The sequence below is a fragment of the Canis lupus genome, chromosome 13, assembly GCF_011100685.1.
Source record: "Canis lupus familiaris isolate Mischka breed German Shepherd chromosome 13, alternate assembly UU_Cfam_GSD_1.0, whole genome shotgun sequence".
Classification (NCBI taxonomy): Eukaryota; Metazoa; Chordata; class Mammalia; order Carnivora; family Canidae; genus Canis; species Canis lupus.
Window position 1 is genome coordinate 4970339 of NC_049234.1, and position 25330 is coordinate 4995668.

The following is a 25330-nucleotide window of genomic DNA, read 5'->3' on the forward strand; positions in this document are numbered from 1 at the left end:
CTCCGCTGGAGAACCGCCTCGGGCCAACCTTCGTCGGCAGAACTACGGAGCGCGGCGCGGTCCCGCAGAGGCGGCGACTTCCACACCGCGGAAGTCACATGACAGGAAGTCGTCCAGAAGAGGCGGAAGCGGCGTGTGCCTGCGGTGGCGGGGGCGCCCGATCGCGGAGGTAAAGTTTGGGGAGTCGGGGACGCCCAGCAGCCAAAATGAAGGTGAAGATGCTGAGCCGGAACCCGGACAACTATGTCCGCGAAACCAAGCTGGACTTACAACGAGGTGAGACAAGTTATTAGGGAGTCCGCCAGCCCGGGGTCTGGCCCCGGCTTCCACGGAGCAAGGCTGAGGGAACGCTGGTGCCCCGGTCTCGTTCTTTCCCTGTTCCTTTAACCAAGGCAGACTTTGTGCAGGTAAGGACGTTGCGGGACTGGTAGCAGATGACTTCTCTTCAAGGCCCTCTTTGAAGAGCTGTTTCCTAGCGGTAAGTGGGAAAGCGGGTTATATTTGGAATACTTCTGCCTCCCCCCTTTCAGCCACTGCTCTCCGCCTTTGCTTAGATTCCAGCTGTTGAGAAGCGGAACTTGGAAGCCAAGCGCGTGAATTCAGGGATTTGACATTTAGGCATCTTTAAACCTCGCTAACGTTTGGCCACTTGACTTCTCAAAATTACGTACTTCAAACTGTGGGAAGAGAAAAAGTTGAAACTTAAGGTCATCAGTTTTCTAAAGTCTCGTGGGGAAGGAAGTCTGATGGGGAAATGGCTAAAATGAAATTAATAACTCTTATTTATTGGTCTTATTTACTGGTCTGTTCCCCCATTAACATCCTGACTGCTATGACCGTTTATAGCTCATAATGTCAAAATGACAAGGGACTAATCATGTCTGAAGAGAATAACAGAGGCCTTAAAGCGGGAATAAAGATAAAGCATAAAATAAAGGCCATGTCTTCGGAGTTTGAGTAAGGGGGATAGAAGACGAGGCTCCGTGGATATTTCTGTATTGTGCTTGAGCAGTGGAGGTTATCCATGTTTGTGTGAGTAACGCTGAGAGGTAAATATGTGGTCTCTGAAGATGTTTACAGGTTAAGTAACAAGATAGCAATGTTTCTAAAATGCAAATTAGGTTATCTCATTTGGACTTGACATCATCCTGCTCCTTGAACCTCTGGTCCCATCTTCCTCTCTAGTTTCACTAGTCACTACTCCTTGCAAGTAGCTTACCTTTCCCCTTGGAGATCTGAGTGCATTTTAGACATCTCTGTTTCAGATGTTCTGTGGCACACACCCTTATTCAATTTAGCTCCTTCCTCTGAACAATAATCTTTCCATACTTATCCCCTGTAGTTATCCCCCAGCCCATTTAAAGCACTCTTCTTCTGTGCTTTGATCACATTTTTTTTTAAAGATTTTATTTATTTATTCATGAGAGACACAGAGAGGCAGAGACACAGGCAGAGGGAGAAGCAGGCTCCATGCAGGGAGCCTGACGCGGGACTCAGTCCCGGGTCTCCAGGATCACACCCTGGGCCGAAGGCAGGCGCTAAACCGTGAGCCACCCAGGGATCCCCTGATCACATTTTTGTACTAACGTCAAGAGTAGCATGTTGTCTCATGATGATTATTTTGGTTATCAGTCTTTTCCATCAGACTAAGCTTGCATAGAAGGGAAGAATCATATTTCTATATCCACTGTATCTAGACCCCACCTGGCACATAAAGTGGTTGCTTTATAAACATCTGAACAAAGGAGTGAATGAGTGACTGGCTGATGTACACTCTTCCATGTTAGGAAATTATTAGCCATCTGATGTTAAGGAGTATCTTATTTTCTATATCCTCCTATTTCTTTATACTTTCTGGAAGGCCTGGGTGGCTCAGCTGTTGAGCATCTGCCTTCGGCTCAGGGCGTGATCCTGAGGTCCCGGGATGGAGTCCCACATTGGGCTCCCTGCATGGAGCCTGCTTCTCCCTCTGCCTGTGTCTGTGCCTCTCTCTCTCTGTGTCTCTCATGAATTAATAAATAAAATCTTTAAAAATAAGAATAACAATTTCTGATGGTCTTTTTAAAAGGATTTTGAGAGAGAGAATGCCCGTATGTGCAGGGTGGCACATGAGTGGGGGAGGGGCGGAGGGAGAGGGAGAAGCAGACTCTCAGTGGAGCAGGGAGCCCACCACAGGGCTCAATCCCAGGACCCTTAGATCATGACCTGCACTAAAGGCAGATGTTTAGCTGACTAAGTCACCCAGGCGCCCCTGATGGAAGTTTTAATAGCAAAATCAAAAACAAGTATGGTAGCTCCGTAAAACATAAATCAAGGTAGACATTTGTTATCTTTTTTTTTTAAGATTTATTTATTTGAGAGAGAGAGAGAATCTCAAGCAGACTCCCCTCTGAGCCCAGAGCACATTGTGGGATTCAGTGCCAGGACCCCAAGATCAAGACCTGAGGCAAAATCAAGAGTCAGCTGTTTAACCAACTGAGCCATCCAGGCACCGCATTTATTACCTTTTTTGATTCTTTGATCCTTGTTCAGGTGTTATTTCCTTATAAATTTTGATTGAATGTTGGATATAGTACCATTAACAGGGAGTCACAGAAAAAAGACAGCAAGTGAAGATGTGGGTAAAAAAATGCATTTGCTTTTAAGTATTAAGTGTTTTTTAGACCTGTGGACTTAGAATTATTTCTAAGCACAACTATTAACTGAGCCAATATGTTTGGCAGCATAGCATAATAGCGAAGAACATGGATTCTGAAGTCAGACTGCTTTGGTTTGAATTGTGACTTCATAACTTTATAGGCAAGTTACCTTCCTGTGCCTCATTTTCCCTATCTATAAAATGAGAAATAGTAATAGAATTTACCCCATAGGGTGCTGTGAAGATTAAATGAGTTAATATTCAGTATTTGGAACAGTGTCTGGCACATGGTAAGCTGTTTTTTAAATAAGCAAACAAATGTGTGAAATGCTCAATAAATAGTAACTATAATCATAATCACAACACTGTATGCCTGTCAGTACAGTGATTAGCACTGGAGATTGAGAGTGTTCCCTGCCCCAGAAAGAGCTTAGAGTTCAGCTGGGCAAACATTTGTTATACATATTTGTTTTGTATCAGGCACTGTGCTAGGCCTAAGGAGTAAAGTGAGGAATATAGTGGAAGCCCTGCCTATGAAAGCTTTTCAACCCAGTTAAAGAACGTAGTAAGACATGTAAAGGGAGAAGCCGAAGGTTATGTATAGGATCTGATTTTGCAAGATGTATGCATTCCATGATTTTTCTGGAAGTTTTGGAACGGTTTCTTTCTTTTCTTTTTTTTTTTTTTTTTAAGATTTTATTTTATTTTTTTTCATGAGAGAGAGAGAGAGAGAGAGAGAGAGGCAGAGACAGAGGGAGAAGCAGGCAAGGAGCCTAATGTGAGACTTGATCCCGGATCCCAGGATCATGCCCTGAGCCGAAGGCAGATGCTCAACTGCTGAGCCACCCAGGCGTCCCTGGACAGGTTTCTGAGTAAACAATACTTTTGTATTTTTCAGTGCTAGGCATATAACAAAGGCCTATTAAATAACCAATTGAATAATTAAGCTGGGGAAAAACAAGAAATACTAAAAATGAATTATTTCATTAAGAGAAGTCATTTTTATTTCAGTTCCAAGAAACTACGATCCTACCTTACATCCTTTTGAGGTCCCACGAGAGTATGTAAGAGCTTTAAATGCTACCAAACTGGAACGGGTATTTGCAAAACCATTTCTTGCTTCCCTGGATGGTCACCGAGATGGAGTCAATTGCTTGGCAAAGCATCCAAAGAGCCTGGCTACTGTCCTTTCTGGGGCATGTGATGGAGAGGCAAGTGTCATTCTAAACATTGCTATTTTAGAATAAAAAAAGTTGTGTTACAAGTATTCTTTAGTTTTGTGTTATGTGGATTTTAATTTGTTTGATTTCATTTTTCTAAGTCCTGTTTTCTATTAATTCTCAAGAATGAATTCTGTTTGAATTACAAACTACAGTAGTTTCTCATCTGAGCCTCAGAAATTAGAAACGTAGCAGCTGAAGGCTCAAGCATGTTGTTTACAGTAGTAAAGGTATTTGTGAGGTTGGGTTTTTTTTATTCCCCCTCCCCCCCCACACACAAAGGATGTTATTAATGATTCAACACTTATTTCCACTCTGGCAAGAAAAGAAAGCTTTAAAACACTTTAAACTAGAATCAACAGAGTACTTAACAGATTGTATTTTCTGCTTGTTGATATACTTATCCATATGCACTGCAGTATTTTAAACTAGAGGATTTTGTTTTTAGCAGTCTGGTAGGGTGACTCATAGCTTTTTCAGTGTGAATTTATTTTTCTTGGAATGTAGTACTCCTGTGCCTGAACATTTTATGTTTATATTTTACTAAAATTTCCTGACATGCTTTATCATAGGTTAGAATTTGGAATTTGACTAAACGAAAATGTATCCGCACAATACAAGCACATGAAGGTTTTGTACGAGGAATATGTACTCGATTTTGTGGGACTTCTTTTTTTACTGTAAGTATAATGCAATTAAGTCATTAACTCCTTCCAGCCTATATGAGGCTGAACTAATGTTTTCTGAATTCATTTATTTGTTCCAAGAGCCTTTTAGAGTTTCACAACCCTGAATACCTTCTTAAAGCCTTGAAAAGTCCTAGTTTTCTTTATATACTCCAGTCTTCTTCATAGTTCTTGATTTTTTTTAAAGAAATAATTGCTTAACATGTTATCAAACTAATATTTTATAAGACATTGAGAAGTGGATTAATGCAAAGCAAGGCTAGAAAGGTAGTTTGGTTTACTCTGGAAGATTTTTAAGTGTATGTTTCAATGGCATTAAGTACTTTCACATTATTTTGTGACTATCACCACTTTTTCATCTTTCCAAACTGAAACTCTGTGCCCATTAAAAAATAACTCCTTATTTCCTTCTGCTGTCAAAATCCAAAATAGGCTACTTTGCAGAGATTTCAGGTGTTTTTCACTAATGGGGTTTATACAGGCTTCATGATCCTGTATCCAGTAGGTTGAAGAAGGAATTGGAGAGGAATTTGGAGCAGACTGATGATAACTACACTTTCAACTGGTTATTCTTTTGGATATATTAATTAGTTTACTATCCCAGCCAGAGGATTACTGGCTGTTTTTTTTTTTTTTTTTTTTTTTTTTTAATGCTTAAAATGAATAAAGACTGAAAAATATTTCGTATTCACTTTTCTTCGGATAAGACACATGAAAATACTTGTTGGCAGAATTTCAGTTTCAAAAAACGTTCAATATAGAATGTTGCAAAAGATAAATCTTTATTACCTAAATTTCATAATATCTACTATATCCCAGTTTGTGGCACCAGCATATCTTTATTCAGCTTACTCAGCTTTAAGATAAGCAATTCTGGCCAGGCACATATTGCTTGGTCTCTCATTTCTACAAAATATTAAACTTTTCTCTGGACTGGTGATCTGCCTTGACTCAATAGACTGTGTAGGAGAGCTTAGTCAATTATAAGGGAATTCAGTCTTGAGCTTGCAGACACTATAAGAAACTTGATAGAAAAAGCAGTCTTTGGGGTGGGCATTCTCAATGACAATTTATCCTGTCTTCTATAAATACTAAAATTCCATTGGGTCAAGGCTAGCAAAGATCTTGGTACCTAATTACATCTTACTAACTCTCAGTGATAGATTTCCAAAATTGAGTTTTTGGTATGTTGCCAGTAGTTCAGATTCAGGTTGTTAATAAAATATAGCCCTGTTAAATACCTTTTTCCTATTAGAAGGATGTTTTTAAGGATTCTGTTAATATTCTCAACAAAAAAAATTCCTGTCTGACCTTGATACCAAAACCTTTCTCCTAATTACTTACCTGTTCTAATATCATGGGCACTATGACTTGTTTTGCAAGAAGGGTTTCATTTTTGAATTTGCTATAAGGAAAGCTGAATTTATACTCCTCTCGTAGATAAATATATAGCTTTGTTAATATTTTTATTTAGAAAATGGATGTAGATCATATATAACATAAATGTAAAAAAACTAGAAAGTTAATGTATCCTGTATTTCTACTTTCAGTTAAAACTAGTGGTTTGGTGTAGATACACAATTGTTCACACCCCGATTATGATTATTTCATGTTTTTGGCCCCAAATTAAGTTATATTGTGCATTCTGTTTTGCACCTTATTTCAGCGATATCTTGAATGGATCTACCACGTGCCTAAGTCTAAATTACCACTGTTTGTTACCTTGCCTTGATTTGGGCTCAAGTCCCAACAGTCCTCCCCACCATGGCCTTATCACCATCTGTGCAACTGTCAACAAAGTGAAAAGGCAAATGATGTCTTTACAACATTATGAAAATAGTTTTGACTTCATGGATCCCTGAAAAATTCTCAGGATCCTTCAGAGGTCTGCATTTCACAATTTGAAAACCACTGATTTAATAGTTTTTGGAGTCTTACATCAATGTGAAGAAGGACTTTACCCATGCCAAGATTATAAAAATGACTTCCCTTTAATTTTTTACATTTAAAATTATACAGAATTTTATATTTATGTCAGGTATCAAATTGGCTCAAACTTTTTAAATGACTAACTTGGTATCATAATACCATTTTATTATTATCCATTTTTCTCCCTAATTTGAAATGCCATCCTTACTAGAGTATGCAATTTTTTGCCATATTTATAACCTAACTTTGTTTCTACTCTTCTTTTTCTCTACTCACACTGTCTTACTTTAAATTTTATGTACTTGGTGTATTTGTCACAAATATTTACTATAACATGGTGGGACATAAATGCATCAATAAACACAGTACTAGGAGGATATGGGATGTGTATTTTTTAAACTAGAGAAGTTTATAGTTTGATGTATATGTTAGCAGATTTATAGTTTATAACAGTTCATTATCATTTTAATAATAAATGTTTTGAGGTTGGTGATGACAAAACTGTGAAGCAGTGGAAAATGGATGGACCAGGCTATGGAGAAGAGGAGGAACCATTGCATACAATACTAGGAAAGGTACAAAATAAATTGACCTATACTTTGTTAAAATTCTTCCAGAATTTAATTTAAAAAGAAGAAGAAGAAGAAGAAGTGAGACCTCAGGCTGCAGTAATTGACCTATTTTAAGCAATATTTAATGCATTTAAGGTCTTTTGCAGTTAAAGAATTTGAAGGGGTCTATGGTGTTCATTGTATTGGGTTCAGTTTCTGTGTTTAGCTGGAGGATGCAATGAAACATTTCCTGTGGCAAGTCCATGGGAGGAAATCTATAAGAAAAATAATGCTTCAACTTCTCTCTGATTTATATTATCATAGATGGAGAGCCTGTATGGCTCAGTCAGTTAAGCATCCGCCTTCTGATCAGGTCGTGATCCCAGGGTCCTGGGAGCCTATTTCACCCTCTGTCTCTGCCTTGCTCTCTCCCTCTCTGTTTCACATGAATAAATAAATAAGTAAAATCTTTACAAATATATATATATTATCATAGATCTTACACAAAACTCAGAATTTCTTACTTGAAAGGACCCCTGAGGAATAAAGAGGTATTATGATGTTTTTTGTATAAATCTCATTTACATTTCTTAGAACATTATTCTGCAAATCAGATGATATGGTTTAGTTATAGCTTAAGATCATACATCCTACCCACGTTTTATAAAATCTTTAAAAACAATGTCTTTTCTCTAGGAACTCCAAATGTTACTGCAATATTTCATCTTACCCCTGTATCTGCGGTAATAGGAATTAATTCTTGCTGTGGAAAAATTTGTCAGACTTGCCTTCATGAATAGAAAATAATTGGAAGCCTGCAGATGCTCTTAAAAGCCGAAATTATTGGCTAAATATTTCCCTTTAATTTGCTTTGCAAACATTTTTTTACCACATGGTTAAAGACAGATTTTAATCTGGCCTTGAATAGATCAATCACATCTTTTAAGTGGATAATACCAAATGTATCAGATTTTATTGATTTTAGCAGTATTAGCATCCACCATTGCCAGGTTTATTTCTCCCTCTTAATTTTAATGCAGTTTTTGGTTTCTGTGTTTCTGTCCTGGGAATCAGTACCTTATATGTTAAATATGGAACTAAGTGTTTTAGACCTTACCTTTGCATTTCATTAATTGGTTGCAAGATCCTTCAATACCCAGTGATGATTTAGGAATTACTTCAGTGATGTATTCAAACTTAATTAAATACAGCCAATGAGGGATCCCCGGGTGGCTCAGCGGTTTAGCGCCACCTTTAGCCCAGAGCCTCATCCTGGAGACCTGGGATCGAGTCCCACGTTGGGCTCCCTGCATGGAGCCTGCTTCTCCCTCTGCCTGTGTCTCTGCCTCTCTCTCTCTCTCTGTGTCTCCCATGCATAAATAATTAAAATATTTTTTTTAAAAAGAATAAATAAAAAATGAGTGTGGATAAATATATTTAACATATGTAAATTTGAAATATTAATGATAGACTCATTTATAACAACATTTTTGCTCTTAAAGACAGTGTATACAGGAATTGATCATCACTGGAAAGAAGCTGTTTTTGCCACATGTGGACAGCAAGTAGACATTTGGGATGAGCAAAGAACAAGTCCTATATGTTCAATGACCTGGGGATTCGACAGTATAAGTAGTGTTAAATTTAATCCAATTGAGGTAATGCTGCTTTTTGAAATACTTCTGTTTACTGTTTATTTAATAATTTCAGCTCTGCTTAGGAAACTTTTAAGCGTATGATAAAGAATTTCATTTAAATGTTAATGAGCTTTTGGCATCTGGTTAGTTTTCCAGATTATATCTGAGTTGTTACACCTTTGGTCAGATCTCATTGTATTTGCCCATGTTTAGTTCCAGATACTAGTGTTATGCACCATTAGAGGAAGGTGTGTGCATGTGCTCATAGGAGTAGAATTCAAGCAAATAGTGTACTGTGAAACTTCAGTTTTACTCATCCCTTCAATGCTCATGTTCCATAGAGTACATCATGGTATTTTTTGGAAAATACTCATTTCTTAACTCTTCAAGGTCAGAAGAGGCATTGAGCATTGTTTTCTCTAATTATTTGTAAGTGATAAAGGCATAATGATTTATAATATGTATGTTTGCTACTATACTGCATAACGATAATTATATTTTTCTTTGCTCAGAAGTCTGATATGGTGATTTCTAAGACCTTCCAGGTCTAAGGGAAGAGTTGGAGGTTAAACTCTTTATTCTGAATTTAGGAAAGGAGGCTGCCCTAAAGGCTAAGCTAGCCCTTGAACTTAAGACCTTTCCCTGAGCTATTTCTGAATACATAACAATAGGTGAATTCACTGTCCAAAAGACTCAGTAGAGATGCTTTTTCCAGAAGGAAGAAAAGGAAATTGCTGCATGTATAATCCTCAAAGTTATCAATAGATTATCATGTTAGATAGTATAAGAGAATATCCTGGAATGTAAGTTTTATACTCTCAGAGACCTAAGCTGGTAAAAGGGACAAAAAGGATAAGTCAAAGTAGCAGGGTATAAAATTGTTTGCATGCAGTATTGGAACATGGGGTGTAATAGTTTGATGTGACTTTGGCCTTGTAGTTGTAGTGCTACTGAGAAGTCACATGGTCCAAGGACACTCTTCCTACCCCCAGCATATAACCACCTGCACACTTGTGGGAGGGGTTACAAGTTTAGAGCAGGAGGTGGCAAATTGTGGTTTGTGAGCCCATTGCCTGTTCGTATAAATTTTTACGAGATCACAGCCGTGCCCTTTTGTTGATATATTGTTTGTAGCTGTCTTTGTACTATGATAGCAGAATGGCTCACAAAGTCTAAAATATTTACTCTTTGGTCCTTCACAGAAAATGTTTGCTGACCCCTGATCTAGAGTATCTCTCTGTACTGTATCTTCCTCACTCCCTCCTCCATCGCCTTTTGGTTGTAGAAGTGAGATATGGCATGAGGGGGCAAGCCAGCTTTGCAGAGCCAGGCCAAGGTGACCGTAGGCAGAAGCAGGCTACAAACACAGGCAATTTGTAGGAACATTTTGTGTCCTACTTGGTGTGGAGCTAAACTGGAACTGTACTTTCTGCCAGTATAACTTGGCATTGACCTTATACAAGTCACAGTTCTCTGTGTTTGCATCTTTATTTTTAAAATGAGAGTAATTTTCTCTTCCTGTGTACTTTTGTAGGTTTGTCATGAGGTAAAACATGATAAATTATGTGAATATTTTTTAAAGATGCTATCCAAATTTAGTAGGATGTTATTACTATTAAAAAATTAAACAGAACAGAGAGATATTGATATCTACTTTTCTGAGGGATAAACAGTGTCTTGCTTCTCTATTTTGGTGAACACCTCTGTGAGAAGAGTTGATGGTTAACTCCAAAATCATAATTAGTTATTAGTGATGACCTAGTGACCATGTTTTTCAAACCTGCCTGTATAACAATTATATTTATTCATCTGTGTGGGTTTTTTTTTTTTTAATTACCCTTATGAACTGAGTGGTGAAAGCAAGTGGTGTGTGTGTCCCTTATCCTATATTAAACTTAATGGGAAGGGCATGCTGCTGTGAATAAATGGAGTATATTTGTCTCCTCTAATCATTAATAATTAATTTTCTGATAAAATATTGAAGCATAGAGTTTTGATAAAGCCAAAAGTTTTATGCTGAGCATCGCCACATTTTGTAGTGTAAAAATTGGCTTTTCAGTCTAGGTAGAATTTTTTGCTTTGCTCAGATTAAAGTCTATTTTTAGAAATGGAATCTAGTCAGACCTTGCGGTGGCATAATGAAAAACCAAGAAATATTGAGAGGAGTCACTAACTAGGGGACAGTCTCAGAGGAAGTGATTTAAACAAGGTTTTGGAAAGGACTGAGAAGAGCTCATGAATGTAGCATTAGCTTTATGATGTTTTATTTGAACTGCGTACACACTGACTGTAGGAGTTAGCTGGCCATACAGCTCTGTAGTAGAGAACTCTTCTTCCTGCACTTGCAGGAGATAGGCCGAAGCCAGGAGTTGTGTGTGTCAGGAACCATGAGTGAGGAGGCATGGTGGAACTCAGGCTCTGCTGGTAGGTAGAGGGCTTGTTCTCATGTGAAGCCAAGGGTTAGTAATATCAACCTCTTGGACACTATAACTGACTTATAAGTAAATTAAATACTTATGTTGGGGGCAGAAAGGATGTTCTCTGGCCATTTGCCTTAGCAGCACAGGGCCAACTCCCATCAAACTACTGCACCCCATGTTCCATACAAACAATTTTATACCCTGCTACTTTGACTTAACCTTTTACCCCTTTTATCAACTTGGGTCTCTGAGAGCGTAAAGCTTACGTTCCAGGATGTTATACCATCTAACATGATGATCTCATGGTAACTTTGAAGATTAGTTTATACATGCAGCAATTAAAAAGGTGGGCAAAGAATAGGCTTAGTTTATACAGAGTTAATGAACATGAGGAAATGTTTACTACAAAGCAATAGTTTATATGTGTAGGAAATATTGCTATATCGATAAGAACTCTTTATGCCACAACTTAATGCTTCCCAGTTGCAGTAAAATTGACATATTTCCACTAGTGTATATCGATTCAGCTCTTTGGAAAACCATTACTCCTAAATATCAAAAGCCATAAAATTGTTCATACTTTTGACTCAGTAATCCACTACTGAAATTTTATCCATAGAAAAAGAGAGTTGGGCAGCCCGGGTGGCTCAGCGTTTTAGCGCTGCCTTCAGCCCAGGGTGTGATCCTGGAGACCCAGGATCAAGTCCCATGTCGGGCTCCATGCATGGAGCCTGCTTCTCCCTCTGCCTGTGTCTCTGCCTCTCTCTCTCTGTGTCTCTCATGAATAAATAAATAAAATATTAAAAAGAAAAAGAGTTGAATTTATGAAAATGTTTATTGAAGTGTTATTGGTAATACTGAAAAATAGGGAATAGGTTTAAGAACACAATTATCGGGATCCCTGGGTGGCGCAGCGGTTTGGCGCCTGCCTTTGGCCCAGGGCGTGATCCTGGAGACCCGGGATCAAATCCCACGTCGGGCTCCCGGTGCATGGAGCCTGTTTCTCCCTCTGCCTGTGTCTCTGCCTCTCTCTCTCTCTCTCTCTTTCTCTGTGTGACTATCATAAAAAAAAAAAAATAAGAACACAATTATCTGAACACTTCCATCATTGTCATGTAAAATACACTTGTGGGGGGCAGCCAGGGTTTAGCGCCTGCCTTTGGCCTAGGGCGTAATTCTGGGGTCCCGGGATCGAGTCCTGCATCAGGCTCCCTGCATGGAGCCTGCTTCTCTCTCAGCCTGTCTCTGTGCCTTTCTCTCTCTGTGTCCTTCATGAATAAATAAATAAAATCTTTAAAACAAAAAAAAGTTTAAAAATAAAAATAAAATACACTTGTGGGCATTTAGCAATGCAAATAGTTGACTGGGGTTGCTGAGATTATGACTGATTCATTGTTCTCTTAAAAACAGACTTTAAGGGACGCTCGGGTGGCTCAGTGATTAAGCATCTACCTGTGGCTCAAGTCATGATCCTGGGGTCCTGGGATAGAGTTCTACATCACGCTTCCACAGGGAGCCTGCTTCTCCCTCTGCCTATGTCTCTGCTTCTTTCTCTATGTCTCTCATGAATAAAAAAATAAAAATAAAAAATAAATCTTTTTTTTTAAAAAAAGGACTTTAATATTATAACTTTGTATCTTAAACATAAACATTAAGGATAATTGAATCATTCGTTCTTTGAATGGACATGGTTTGTTGCCAAGCATGGCTTTTAACTGGTGATTGTTATTTTTAGACATTTCTCTTGGGAAGTTGTGCTTCTGACAGAAATATAGTACTATATGATATGAGGCAAGCTACTCCCCTGAAAAAGGTGAGTTTCAGTTTGTTTTCTTTGTACAATGAGTGACAAAATATGGAGCAAATGTTTTTTTTCAGAATTAAAAATTGTTTTCATAGGTTTGTTTTTAGAAGCCAAAGTAATTATAATGGCATTCTTCAGCTCCCTTTTGCTTTTTCGAGACCCTTAAATTTTTACTAGGTACTGTATCCTAGTTAACTTTGTATCTTCCATAATGCTAGTAAATTTTAGGCATTAAATTGGTACTTACTGAGTTCAGAGTTCTTAAGTATCGCATCCCATTACTTCACACCCCATGGTTATCATGACACATACAGTATTCTGTTCCATAATGTTTTATAATGAATTCACATAACCAGCTTTATTTGTTTAATTACACACTGATGGATACTAGCTGACATTTTGTTTAGATAAGCACTACCTTGTTCAAGGGGACAGATTTCCCAGCAGTTTTCAGGCAGTCATTCCAGGACTTAGACTGAAGCTGACACAACCTTAAGCTGACTCTCAAGATGGACACACATGTTGTCAGTAAAGAGGAGTGCCATGATAAGTGGAAGGGTATAAAGTTGATTTCAAGTGCTTGAACTCCGAGTGCAGAAGGCCCTGGACACCATTCATGCGCTATGAGTCCATTGTGATAGCCCACATGTGTTTTAATGTTTTGGTTGTTCCTAAACCATTTTTACTACATGTAATAAATTCATAAATATTAGAAGTAAAGTATATTCATTGAAGTTTGAACTACATAAAAATGATAATCTTTCCAAAGTAGACTTTAATCACTTCACTCATTCATATGGTCTAGTGGGCAGATCTTGTATGAACTTGGGTGTTAGGTCTTAAGCAGGTAACTTAATCTGTGTTTCTGCTGTAAAATATTAATAATTACTTTCTAGCACACTGGTAAGAATAAAACATGGTATTTTATATTTTACCATTTAGCAGAATGCTAAGATGGAATCTAGTTTAATTAGTAGTTTCCTCCCCCTATGCCCTTCCATCTTCTGTTTTTAATGATGTTCCATTATTTTTAGTTGAAGAAAAGAACCATGGCCTGGCTTTGAAGGCCCGCCAAATCTGGTCCCAATTTGCATTCCGTTGATTTATTTGTTTCAGTCAGTAAGACAGCATTTAAATAGGGTTTGTCACAGGCAGGTCATCCTAATGGAGGCAGAGATGCTATTTTCTGTTTTTTCTTTATTCTATATATGAGACTATCATTGTTCCTTCTATCTTTTCTCTCCTATACTTACTAGTTCTCAATGGGAAGTGTAGTTTTAGAAATATAGGGGAGGGGATTTTAGAGATTCTCCTTTAGTGGACATGTGCCTGAAAGGCTAACCATCTACAGTAGGCAGTTACACACAGCAGAAGATTATCCTGCTTACAATGCCAGTAGCATTCTTGCTGAAAAACACTGTAACATACTGGCCCCTCACAGGTCAGCTCAGATTATTCTTGTCTTTTTAAAACCTTTCTTCTCCCCTCTAACCCTAAGATCACTATTAGTTTTGCCCCCTATTTGATACTTCATCATTTACGGTTTCTTTATATTTTTCCTTTTCCTACATAGATTTCATTTTTTCTAACTAAACTATAAGTTATTCAGGTTGAGGAACCATTTATTAAGCATTTTTATATTTTCAGTATTTACTACTTACTTAGCCTGTGTACTCTGGAAACAATTACTGATTGATTTCTTTTCTTGTTGCACCTAGCTGAGTACCATGCACACAATAAGTGTTTACTAAATATTTGCTTAAATCAGTGTTAAAAAAGGAAAGGAGGGATCCCTGGGTGGCCCAGCGGTTTGGCGCCTGCCTTTGGCCCAGGGCGCGATCCTGGAGACCTGGGATCGAATCCCACGTCAGGCTCCCGGTGCATGGAGCTTGCTTCTCCCTCTGCCTGTGTCTCTGCCTCTCTCTCTCTCTCCCTGTGTGACTATCATAAATAAATAAAAATTAAAAAATAAAAAAAAGGAAAGGAAATGAAGTGGGAGACTTATCCATTTGAGAGGGAATTGATTTCATGGTAATGGGTTAGTGTATTCTTCCTTTCTCAGGTCATCTTAGATATGAGAACAAATACAATATGTTGGAACCCTATGGAAGCTTTCATTTTTACTGCAGCAAATGAAGATTACAAGTAAGTTTTCTTCTTTTTAAAACATATTTATTTCTATGTGAAGTGTCTCAGTTGTATAAATCTTACTAATATATTTTCCTCAGTAGTAGTCCTTCAAATAGAAGGTGGAAAATTGTCACTTTTTTTGCTAAAATAAATATATTTCCCAAATTGGAGAAGAGCTTCTTAGAAAAATATTCTCAAAGTGATATAGACCAGGGACAGTAAACTACAACACATGGACCAAATCCTGTTTGCTGCCTATTTTTATAAGTAGTTTTATTGTATTTGTATAATTGTTTTTATATATGTGCATATATATATAAAATATAACATATATATGCACTGTATGTAGAATATATATACAATATCATTTGTATGTGGTATAACATAGTTTTCTGATTTTAGTACACCCTTTGTCTTTTTCTTTTTTTTAAAGATTTTATTCATTTGACAGCACAAGCGGTGGAGGAGCAGCAGGCAGAGAGAGAAGCAGGTTTCCCACTGAGCAAGGAGCCCAGTGCAGGGCTCGATCCTAGGATCCTGGGACCATGACTGGAGCTGAAGGCATACACTTAACCAACTGAGCCACCCGGTCACCCCTTAGTATAAAAAGCCATAGTCACTCTTATATATCACTGACAGGAGTGGAACTTTGTTGGAAATGACCTGTCAATTTAAAAACCTTTTTAAAAGTACTGGGACGCCTTGGTGGCTCAGCAGTTAAGCATCTGTCTTTGGCTCAGGGTGTGATCCTGAGGTTCCAGGATCAAGTCCCGCATTGGGCTCCCTGTGAGGAGCCTGTTTCTTCCTCTGTCTCTGCCTCTCTCTGTGTCTCTCATGAATAAATAAATAAAATCTTTAAAAAAATCCTTAAAAGTGCTCATGCTTTTGGACTTAGTAATTTAACTATAGGAATTTGTTCAAATTTTATTGAGTCTGTCCTGTTCAGTTAAAGATTGAATTTCAGGGACGCCTGGGTGGCTCAGCAGTTGAGCGTCTGTCTTTGGCTCAGGGCATGAGCCTGGGGTTCCAGGATCAAGTCTGCATTGGGCTCCCCGTGAGGAGCCTGTTTCTTCCTCTGTCTATGTCTCTCTCTCTCTCTGTCTCTCACGAATAGATAAATTAAATCTTTAAAAAAAAAAAAAAAGATTGAATTTCAAAATTCAAATACTGGAATTTAAGAATTATTTAATATTGAAAGTTGGAAATTTTTTGTTAATTATAAATAAATGTATTTAAATAAATTTTAAAATAATTTATAAGCTATTTCAACTCATTTATACAACCTAAAATGTCAGAATACAAAGCTTTAATACAGTATTACCAATTTCGTTAGAAGTATGTATGTATTAACATAGTGAAAAGATAAGTAATTATACTGCACTAACTGATGTTCTCTGGATGGTGGAATTAAAGATAAGTTTTGTGCTCTGTACTTCTTTGAAAGTTTCACATTTTCTACAATGAGATTTATGTTTATGAGGATGAGAATATATAAGTATAATCTTAAGGAATAACAAAAACTGATAATATTTTTCCCTGTCCCTTAGCTGCTATGTGAAAAAGCTATATATTTAGTTATGCATTATTTATTTAAAGATTTACATTTTCCCAGTGTCTCTTATTTTTTTTTTTTTTTTCCCAGTGTCTCTTAGTACTACACATGCTTCTTTATAGAAATTTGTATGGAATAATTAAAAATTCTTTTACAGCTTATATACTTTTGATATGCGTGCACTGGATACTCCCGTAATGGTACATATGGATCATGTATCTGCGGTGCTTGATGTGGATTATTCTCCCACTGGGAAAGAGTTTGTGTCAGCTAGTTTTGATAAATCTATTCGTATCTTTCCTGTGGACAAAAGTAGAAGCAGGTATGTGACAACCAATAAACCATTTGTTCTTGTTTGTTGTTTTCTTGTCTTGAGTGTCATTGACCTTTTTTTGAAAGGTAATTTGGTTATGTATATGTGGTGCAACTCACATCCAGGTATTGTTACTTAAGATACCAACTTCCACTGTGTCATCCATGGGCAAAACAGTTTCTTTCACTGAATAGGATATTAACTTTATATCATTTCTTGATATGAAATCTTAGTGTTTGCCTTAAGGCAAAAGCCTTTGTTTCAGAATTGTTTTTAAGTGTTTTATAGTACACTTTTTTTAAGAAATTTTTTTGAGCACTTATAGGTTTACAATGAAATTGAGAGATAGGTACAGAGATTTTTTTTTTTCTGGTAGGATTTTATTTATTTATTAGAGCACGAGAGAGCACAAGCAGGGGGTGTACAACAGAGGGAGAGGGAGAAGCAGGTTCCCTGTGAGGCCTGATCCCGGGACCCTGGGATCATGACCTGAGCTGAAGGCAGCCACATTGACACATCTTAATCACCTTAAATCCATAATTCACTCTATGTGAACATCCTGTGGGTTTGAGCAAATGTATAAGGACATATTTTCATCATGATAATATATAGTATTTTAATTGCTTTAAAATATAATAAACTTTAAATTTTTAAAAAATTTGTTAAGAGCTTAGAGAAGTTTTCCCTCATAGTTTAAGAGCAATTAATAACAATACCTTTGTTGGGCAGCCCCGGTGGCGCAGTGGTTTAGCTCTGCCTGCAGCCTAGGGTGTGATCCTAGAGACCCGGGATCGAGTCCCACATCAGGCTCTCTGCATGGCGCCTGCTTCTCCCTCTGCCTGTGTCTCTGACTCTCTCTCTCTCTCTCTGTCTCTATGAATAAATAAATTTAAAAAAAATCTTTTAAAAAAATACCTTTGTTTTTTTCTTATTCAAATTCAGCTTATACACACTAAAGCAAAAAAAAAAAAGAAAAAAAAGTTTAAATTGTCAAGACCATTCTTCCTTCATTCCACTTTGTTAGGTATATGCCCTGGAATGACCTAGGTGGGAGATATACTCAGCTGTCCTATACTCCACTTGTCTCTTGTTCTATAAACACATCGAGTGTAATTAAAATGTTAGGTTGCGTGTTATATTTTTTTTTTTGGTTGCGTGTTATTTTATACAGCTTGGCCCCTTATGACATACTGCATGTTATTGAATGTAGTATATATTTATATATCTATACTGTATTATATATTGCTGCATTGAGTTAGTTTATAGAAGGTTATTTTAAGGTTTTAAGGGTAGCTTTGACTGTGCTTGGTTTTTTGCTTTATGCATTGACTTTAAAACCTAACTCCTGGGATCCCTGGGTGGCACAGCGGTTTGGCGCCTGCCTTTGGCCCAGGGCGTGATCCTGGAGACCTAGGATCGAATCCCACATCAGGCTCCCGGTGCATGGAGCCTGCTTCTCCCTCTGCCTGTGTCTCTGCCTCTCTCTCTCTCTCTGTGACTATCATAAATAAATAAAAAAAAATTAAAAAAAATAAAATAAAACCTAACTCCTGTGTAACATAATAGCTGCTTATATAGTGGAGTATGGTTTACAGAGCACTTCGATGCACATTCTTTTTGTTCATTAGTAATGCTTTATATGTGTTCCTGGAAGCATATTCAAAGCAAAACCAAGTAAGTTGGAAAAAATTTCCCCATAAAAAATAATGGTAATTAGGGTACCCAGCTGACTCACTCGGTAGAGTATGTAACCCTTGATATCAGGGTCATGAGTTGTTCAGGTCCATGTTGGATATAGAGATTACTTAAATGATAATTAAAGTATAATAGTGGTGTTGCTCACACTTGAAGATATGATTACCTCTATTTTAATACAATGATAGTATTGACATTGAAATTTTATTTTTTTGACATTAAAATTTTTAAAGAATAATCTAAATATTCAATCTAAAGTACCATATTAATATATATACACAATATATGCATGCATATACATAAATGCATATACTTGATTGAGTGTCCTACTCTTGCTTATTGGAATTAAAGCTCAGTGGGAAGAAGATGGACTTCTTGAAAGATAACAGAATGATTGGAGGTAGGAAGGGAAAGGAAAGAAAGTGAATGGAATCTGGGAGAGGAAAGAACACAATATATGTAATGAGTGTGGAAAGTGATGATCTGTGCTAGAGGACAGCAATGCAGAGCTGGTAAAGCAGTGTGTACCCAGATTCATAAAGACTGGTGGTAGCAAAGTTGTTCTGGGATCCTTCCTTTACTTAAAAAAAAAAAAAAGTCTAGAGAACATTCACTTTGGTATTATAACTACAACAGGCTAGAGAAATCTCACCATTTTAGTGCAATGATGAGAATTTTGGTCACTACTTTTATTGATAACTAGCCTAGCTTCTACAATGGTGAAGTTTTTTGTGTCTTTTGAAAGAGTGATATTCATTTTTCAAAGGCATATCGTGTCCTTCTTCTCACTCACCATTGTTCTGTTCTAACAGGGTCAGAACTAGGGTGCATCTAAGTGAGGTACCTTGGGTGCAGAATTCAAGGAGTTACTCATTGTTGTCAGGGTCGTGCAGGTGCCAGCCCTGTGTTTTCACCTCAGTTTCTTCACCCTCATCCCAGCCCTGTTTCAGGAACAAAAGATCTTTCAAACAGTGCCTCTGAGAGTCAAGCAACTCATCCATACCTTTTCTGTCATAGCCAACCTGCTTGTTTAACTCTTTCGTGTTTTTACTTGTGGTAGTTGCATCTTTCTGCTCTGTAATTTGAGGGAGTCCTACTGAATCCTAACCCTTCTTGTATCATTTTTTATCAGCATATCATTGTCATCATTGTTGTATTTCTGAGTTAAAAAGTGCTTGAATCAACAGCATACTGACTGGAGTATTCTGAGGACTTTGATCTTCACTCCATCCTCCATGTAGAACTCCTGGTATTGGTTCACATATGGCTTGTTGGCCTCTTTTACAACTTACTTGATATTCTCCAAACTGTCATGGTTTGTTGGGATTATTCAGTCAGGCTCACAGCAGGGCTGATAGTTTACATTTCTTCTAGCATCCCTGGAAGATACTAAGAATCAGGGGAATGTGGCCCTCCATTATTTTCTTTGCATCAGAATTTCCAAATACTTTTCTAACATGATGCATAAGCAGACACAAAGAATGGGAAAAGAACAAAGAAAGAGTTAAGAGAATTAAGAGAGTTTGGGCACCTATGATCTCAAGGGCCCTGCAGCTGAGTTCAAGCTGAATTATTACAAAGCTATTGTGGGTATCCAAGTATAGGTCTATTTTCAAAAGCTCAAGTAATTCCAAAGTTGTATGAAGTAAGGAGTTCGAGATCCCTGGGTGGCGCAGTGGTTTGGCGCCTGCCTTTGGCCCAGGGCGCGATCCTGGAGACCCGGGATCGAATCCCACATCGGGCTCCCGGTGCATGGAGCCTGCTTCTCCCTCTGCCTGTGTCTCTGCCTCTCTTTCTCTCTGTAACTATCATAAATAAATAAAAATTAAAAAAATAAAAAAAATAAAAAAATAAATAAAAACTTGGCTTCCTTAAAAAAAAAAAAAAAGAAGTAAGGAGTTCTTATGCCCCATTTCCAGGGAGTGGTCTCCTGATGTCATTTAGAGATTTTGTAATCACAGTAGTGATATATTGCCACTTGTTAGGTTTAGATATAAGTGGTACTTCCTTTCATCTTTGCCTTCATCTACTTAAAAGGTAGTTCTAGTTTGTTCTGTGGTCTGCTCTAGTTCATTGCAAAGATCAAATAGCACAGCCAGTGCTTTGAATAATCTTTATTTTTTTAAATATTCTTTGAAAGATTTTAAAATAGTAAAATTTAGTTTTAAAGTAAATTTTTAATAGATAATTAAAAATTACAGGTAAGTTAGTATTTGAAATTAGACTTCTGCTGGGATTTCATTCAATATTTACTAATAAGCAAACAGGTAAATTACTTGCATTCACATGGAATAATTTGTACAGTAAAGAGTTTAAGTTTTTAAAATGTATTTATCTTTTTTTTTTAAGATTTTATTTATTCATTCATAATAGACACACAGAGAGAGAGAGAGAGAGGCAGAGACACAGGCAGAGGGAGAAGCAGGCTCCATGCAGGGAGCCTGACATGGGACTTGATCCTGGGTCTCCAGGATCACAGCCTGGGCTGAAGGCAGGTGCTAAACCGCTGAGCCACCAGGGCTGCCCTGTATTTATCTTCTAATAGTATAACTTTTAGTGAGCTTTGTAAACCTTTAGCATGCACAAACCTCTAGAAGTTAAGAACCCTGCATAGTTTACCATTAAGGAGGATCAATTTTTTTTTTAATTTTTTTTTTGAAATTTTATTTATGATAGTCACAGAGAGAGAGAGAGGCAGAGACACAGGCAGAGGGAGAAACAGGCTCCCTATGGGGAGCCTTATGTGGGATTCGATCCCAGGACCCTGGGATCACAACCTGAGCCGAAGGCAGACGCTCAACCACTGAACCACCCAGGCGTCCCCAAGTTTTTATTTTAATAGAGTGTTCTTTCTAATCCCATCCTTCCCCTTTTAGAAATAAATTATTTTAGGGTTTCTCTACATGTTCATTCAAGAGCTTAAAACATATCAGAGTGTAAAAGGCTAGTTTTGTGAGTGTATCTCTCATATTTTTTAAAAAGTCTGAGTTCTCTTTGGTCTGATCATTATATATGGATTTTCTTTTCATGTGCAGAGTGTGCTGAGCTTGTTTCCTTTCTCTCTAGTCTGCATTTTGAATTCTCTAACCCAGATGTGGAAAATTCATTTCTCCAAAAGTCCTTATTTTTCCTGACCTTGTCTTTTACTTGTTTTTTAATGCTCTTCTTAACACTTCCCAATATAGTGTCTTCTGTGAATTCACTTAGCATGTTTCACAGCCTTTGCAAATAGGTATGATATTTTACATCTCCATTTATTAAATGATTCTTAACTCATCAGACACTTCTATAGCCCTCCCTTTCAGTTCACACATGTAAATCATCAACTCTCACTTTAATTCAGTAAGCTTTTTAAACAGTTTGACCAAAACAAAAATCAGACTTTAGGATCAACATATCAAATTGTGCTCTTTGAATGCCATTACCTTTATTTTATTTTCCAGTAAAATGAAAAGAAAAATGTGATTGTTGACCTGAATTGATTTGGAGGGAGGAATAGTCTTATCTCTTATTGTTAAAAAAAATTACTCTAGCTTCAACATGTTCTATATGCCTTCAGTAATTTTGTGAACTTTTCTGGGCATCTAGTTTTACTTTGTTTGTATTTATTTTTCTTACTGGATTGTAATTTCTCTGAGAACAGGAATGTTTTTTTAACTCCCCAGGACTTAGCATGGAACCTTGTTAGTTTGGTTCAGTAAAATATGTTAAATTAATTTGAATTTCCCCTTTCTACTCTCTTCAGACTCAGAAATGCTATCCTGATACTTGATAGGCAATGGTTAAAATCTGCATCAAGGGGATCCCTGGGTGGCTCAGCGGTTTAGCGCCTGCCTCTGGCCCAGGGCGTGATCCTGGAGTCCCAGGATCGGGTCCTGCATCAGGCTCCTTGCATGGAGTCTGCTTCTCCCTCTGCTTCTCTCTCTCTCTCTGTGTGTCTCTCATGAATAAATAAATGAAATCTTTTTTAAAAATTAATAAATAAAAATAAAATCTGCATCAAAATCCTAATTTTAACTTAATTCCTCTTCTGTAGGGAGGTCTATCACACAAAGAGAATGCAACATGTTATCTGTGTGAAATGGACTTCTGACAGCAAATATATTATGTGTGGATCTGATGAAATGAACATTCGTCTATGGAAAGCTAATGCTTCTGAAAAATTGGGTGTGGTAAGAGAACCCATTTTCCTTCATTGTCATTAAACTAGTTTCTAATTTAGTAGGTATCATTGTATTGTAAAGAATTTATTTGAAGTATTTTAAGTATTTTGATCAAACGCATAGCTGTGATAAAGAAGTAAATTAGCAACAAAACACAGGGTTGTATTAAGATTTACTTTTTTTCATGTCACAGACACCTTCAGAGGCCTTTGTTAATTCAAATGTTTGATAATATTCAAAACTTCTTGATTCTTTGTGTTTTCCTTGAATTAAGAAGAGAAGGTGTAGAGACTGGAAGGCTAGAACTGAGAATACCTGTTTCTTCTATTAAAGGAATAGTAATTAGGCACATCAAAGGCTACAAGTGCCTGTGAGGTCTTTTAATATCAAAAACAGCGAAACACCAACTTCAAAAATAATACAGAGAGCTTCAGACTATAAAGAAGATTCAGTGAAGATATAATAAATGTTACCATTGGCTGGATACCTCAGGGTTGGGGGTTATGGTTGGTTTTTGTTTCGTTTTTGATGTTTTCCTAAATCATCAAATGTGATGTGTTTCATATCAAACATGAGTGTTTATATCAGCAACAAATACTGAGTTTAAAAAGGAAAGGTTAAGTGTGAGTTATTTTCTACTTAGCCCCAGTAGGAAAAATCAGAACATGATAAACAGTAATTAAAGATAATTTTATTTTGGTTTTAATGATTGGTAAGTATTATTATGTTATGCCTAGGTTTCAGGTCATCATTGTAAGTTCCTCTAAATCATGTCATCCTTCACTTAAACTTGTTAAGCAAAACCTTGTCATTACAGAATTGAAGCTTTTTGTTTTCTGGTTCAGTAGTGATTTTTACAGAAAAATGTTGAGGGATTAATTTAGTTTTTTTCTATGTTATTTATGCCCAGAAGAAGGTCCGATTCAGTGGTACACATAGCCCTACTCCCTCAGCACTGATATTTTAACTTGGTGGCATCTGTCTACATTGGAGGCATACAGTCTAAAAGGAAGTTCAGTGTTTGCAGAGATAGGACTCACAGAATTGGCAATTTTGGTTAATGTCCTAGAGGTTTAGTTTTGGGGGAAAAGGGTACTTCCTAGCTTTGTTACATGAAGAAAAACAACAAACCATTCATTGAAATTTAAAAAAATGCATTTTTCCAGCTTACATCACGAGAAAAAGCAGCCAAAGATTATAACCAGAAGTTGAAGGAGAAATTTCAACATCATCCTCACATAAAACGCATTGCTCGTCACCGGCACCTACCAAAATCCATCTACAGCCAGATCCAGGAACAGCGCATCATGAAGGAAGCTCGCCGACGAAAGTATGATTTGGGACATTTGATTCTCTCTCAGTACCTTTTTCTAACTTCCTCTCTCAGCTCACCGGAAATAAACAAAAACCTGCCTTTTAAGGGAATAGTTTATGCGCCATTATACAGTAGAGATGTTTTTGAATACTTCCCTAAAAGGGAAGCAGTGACTATCTGAGAATTTCCATTGCCTGTTTTTTTGATATCAGAATTTAAAAACTGTTGAAAATAATGTTTTAAAAGATGATTTGTAATTAAGCTCGAATTAAGAGGTATATTTTCCAAGTTAAAGAATGCAAAGAACTCATAACATCCATTTCTTGAATAAAAATGTTTCTAATATGCTTCATCATAGAAGTTCAGATCTAAAGCAGAGCTCCCGGGCAGCCCCGGTGGCTCAACAGTTTAGCGCCACCTTCGGCCCAGGGCCTGATCCAGTACCACGTCGGGCTCCCTGCGTGGAGCCTGCTTCTCCCTCTGCCTGTGTCTCTGCCTCTCTCTATCTGTCTCTTAAAAAAAAAAAAGAAAAAAGAAAAAGGCATTAAAGCAGAGCTCTCACCACCATTTTCCCGGTAGAGTGTTCTCCTCTTTGGAAAAGGACACTGTTAGGTTGATGAGAGAAGGAGCAATTAAATAACAAAAGTTAATTTCTAGCTACTTTTTGCCCAATCTCCTTGTGAAACTTTTTTTTTCAATAAGGTATCTTGTAGTGAAAGAAAAGACTTTGATTTTTCTGAGAAAGTTTTCTTTAGTTAAGGTGATTTCTCATAAACTTGCTCATATTTTGTATATTTTGTTTATTTCTAGGGAGGTGAATCGTCTCAAACACAGCAAGCCCGGATCTGTGTCGATTGTCCCAGAGAAGAAGAAACACATAGTGGCAGTTGTGAAATAATACTTGGTATCCCTACCAATCCTGATGTCTAATCATTTGTTACCTATTGATATGCAGACTCTGCAAATAAAGTACTGGTTCTAGAATAATAACACACGGTTTAGTTACAGGTAGAGCACTATGTACCGTGAGAAATGGTCCTGAAAGGTGGCCTGGTTGTTAAGACTGTCCAACATTTTAACCCTGATCTGCTTTCTTATTTCACTCAAGGGGATCCCTGGGTGGCGCAGCGGTTTGGCGCCTGCCTTTGGCCCAGGGCGCGATCCTGGAGACCCGGGATCGAATCCCACGTCGGGCTCCCGGTGCATGGAGCCTGCTTCTCCTTCTGCCTATGTCTCTGCCTCTCTCTCTCTCTCTCTCTCTCTGTGTGACTATCATA

At 37.4% G+C, this 25330-nt stretch overlaps 1 protein-coding gene across 2 annotated transcripts; it reads left to right on the forward strand.

Annotated features, from left to right (window-relative positions):
• Positions 1-25043, forward strand: DCAF13 (DDB1 and CUL4 associated factor 13). 2 transcript variants are annotated; one of them, XM_038555264.1, is made up of 11 exons: positions 1-276; positions 3650-3849; positions 4431-4538; positions 6959-7048; positions 8527-8682; positions 12817-12894; positions 14948-15030; positions 16725-16889; positions 22612-22747; positions 23905-24068; positions 24864-25043. In XM_038555264.1, the coding sequence occupies exons 1-11, from the start codon at positions 207-209 to the stop codon at positions 24949-24951; spliced, it is 1338 nt and encodes a 445-aa protein (XP_038411192.1). In that variant the 5' UTR covers positions 1-206; the 3' UTR covers positions 24952-25043. The 2 variants fall into 2 exon arrangements, with proteins under 2 accessions (XP_038411192.1, XP_038411193.1); XM_038555265.1 differs by lacking the exon at positions 1-276 and adding an exon at positions 2546-2621.
• Positions 25044-25330: the final 287 nt, after the last annotated feature.

Excerpts from the sequence above, each read along its gene's own strand:
- DCAF13 (XM_038555264.1), top strand. The coding sequence starts at position 207 with ATGAAGGTGAAGATGCTGAGCCGGAACCCGGACAACTATGTCCGCGAA. Across the intron at positions 3,850-4,430 it reads CTGGGGCATGTGATGGAGAG|GTTAGAATTTGGAATTTGAC; the intron begins GCAAGTGTCATT and ends GCTTTATCATAG. Across the intron at positions 12,895-14,947 it reads AAGCTACTCCCCTGAAAAAG|GTCATCTTAGATATGAGAAC; the intron begins GTGAGTTTCAGT and ends TTCCTTTCTCAG.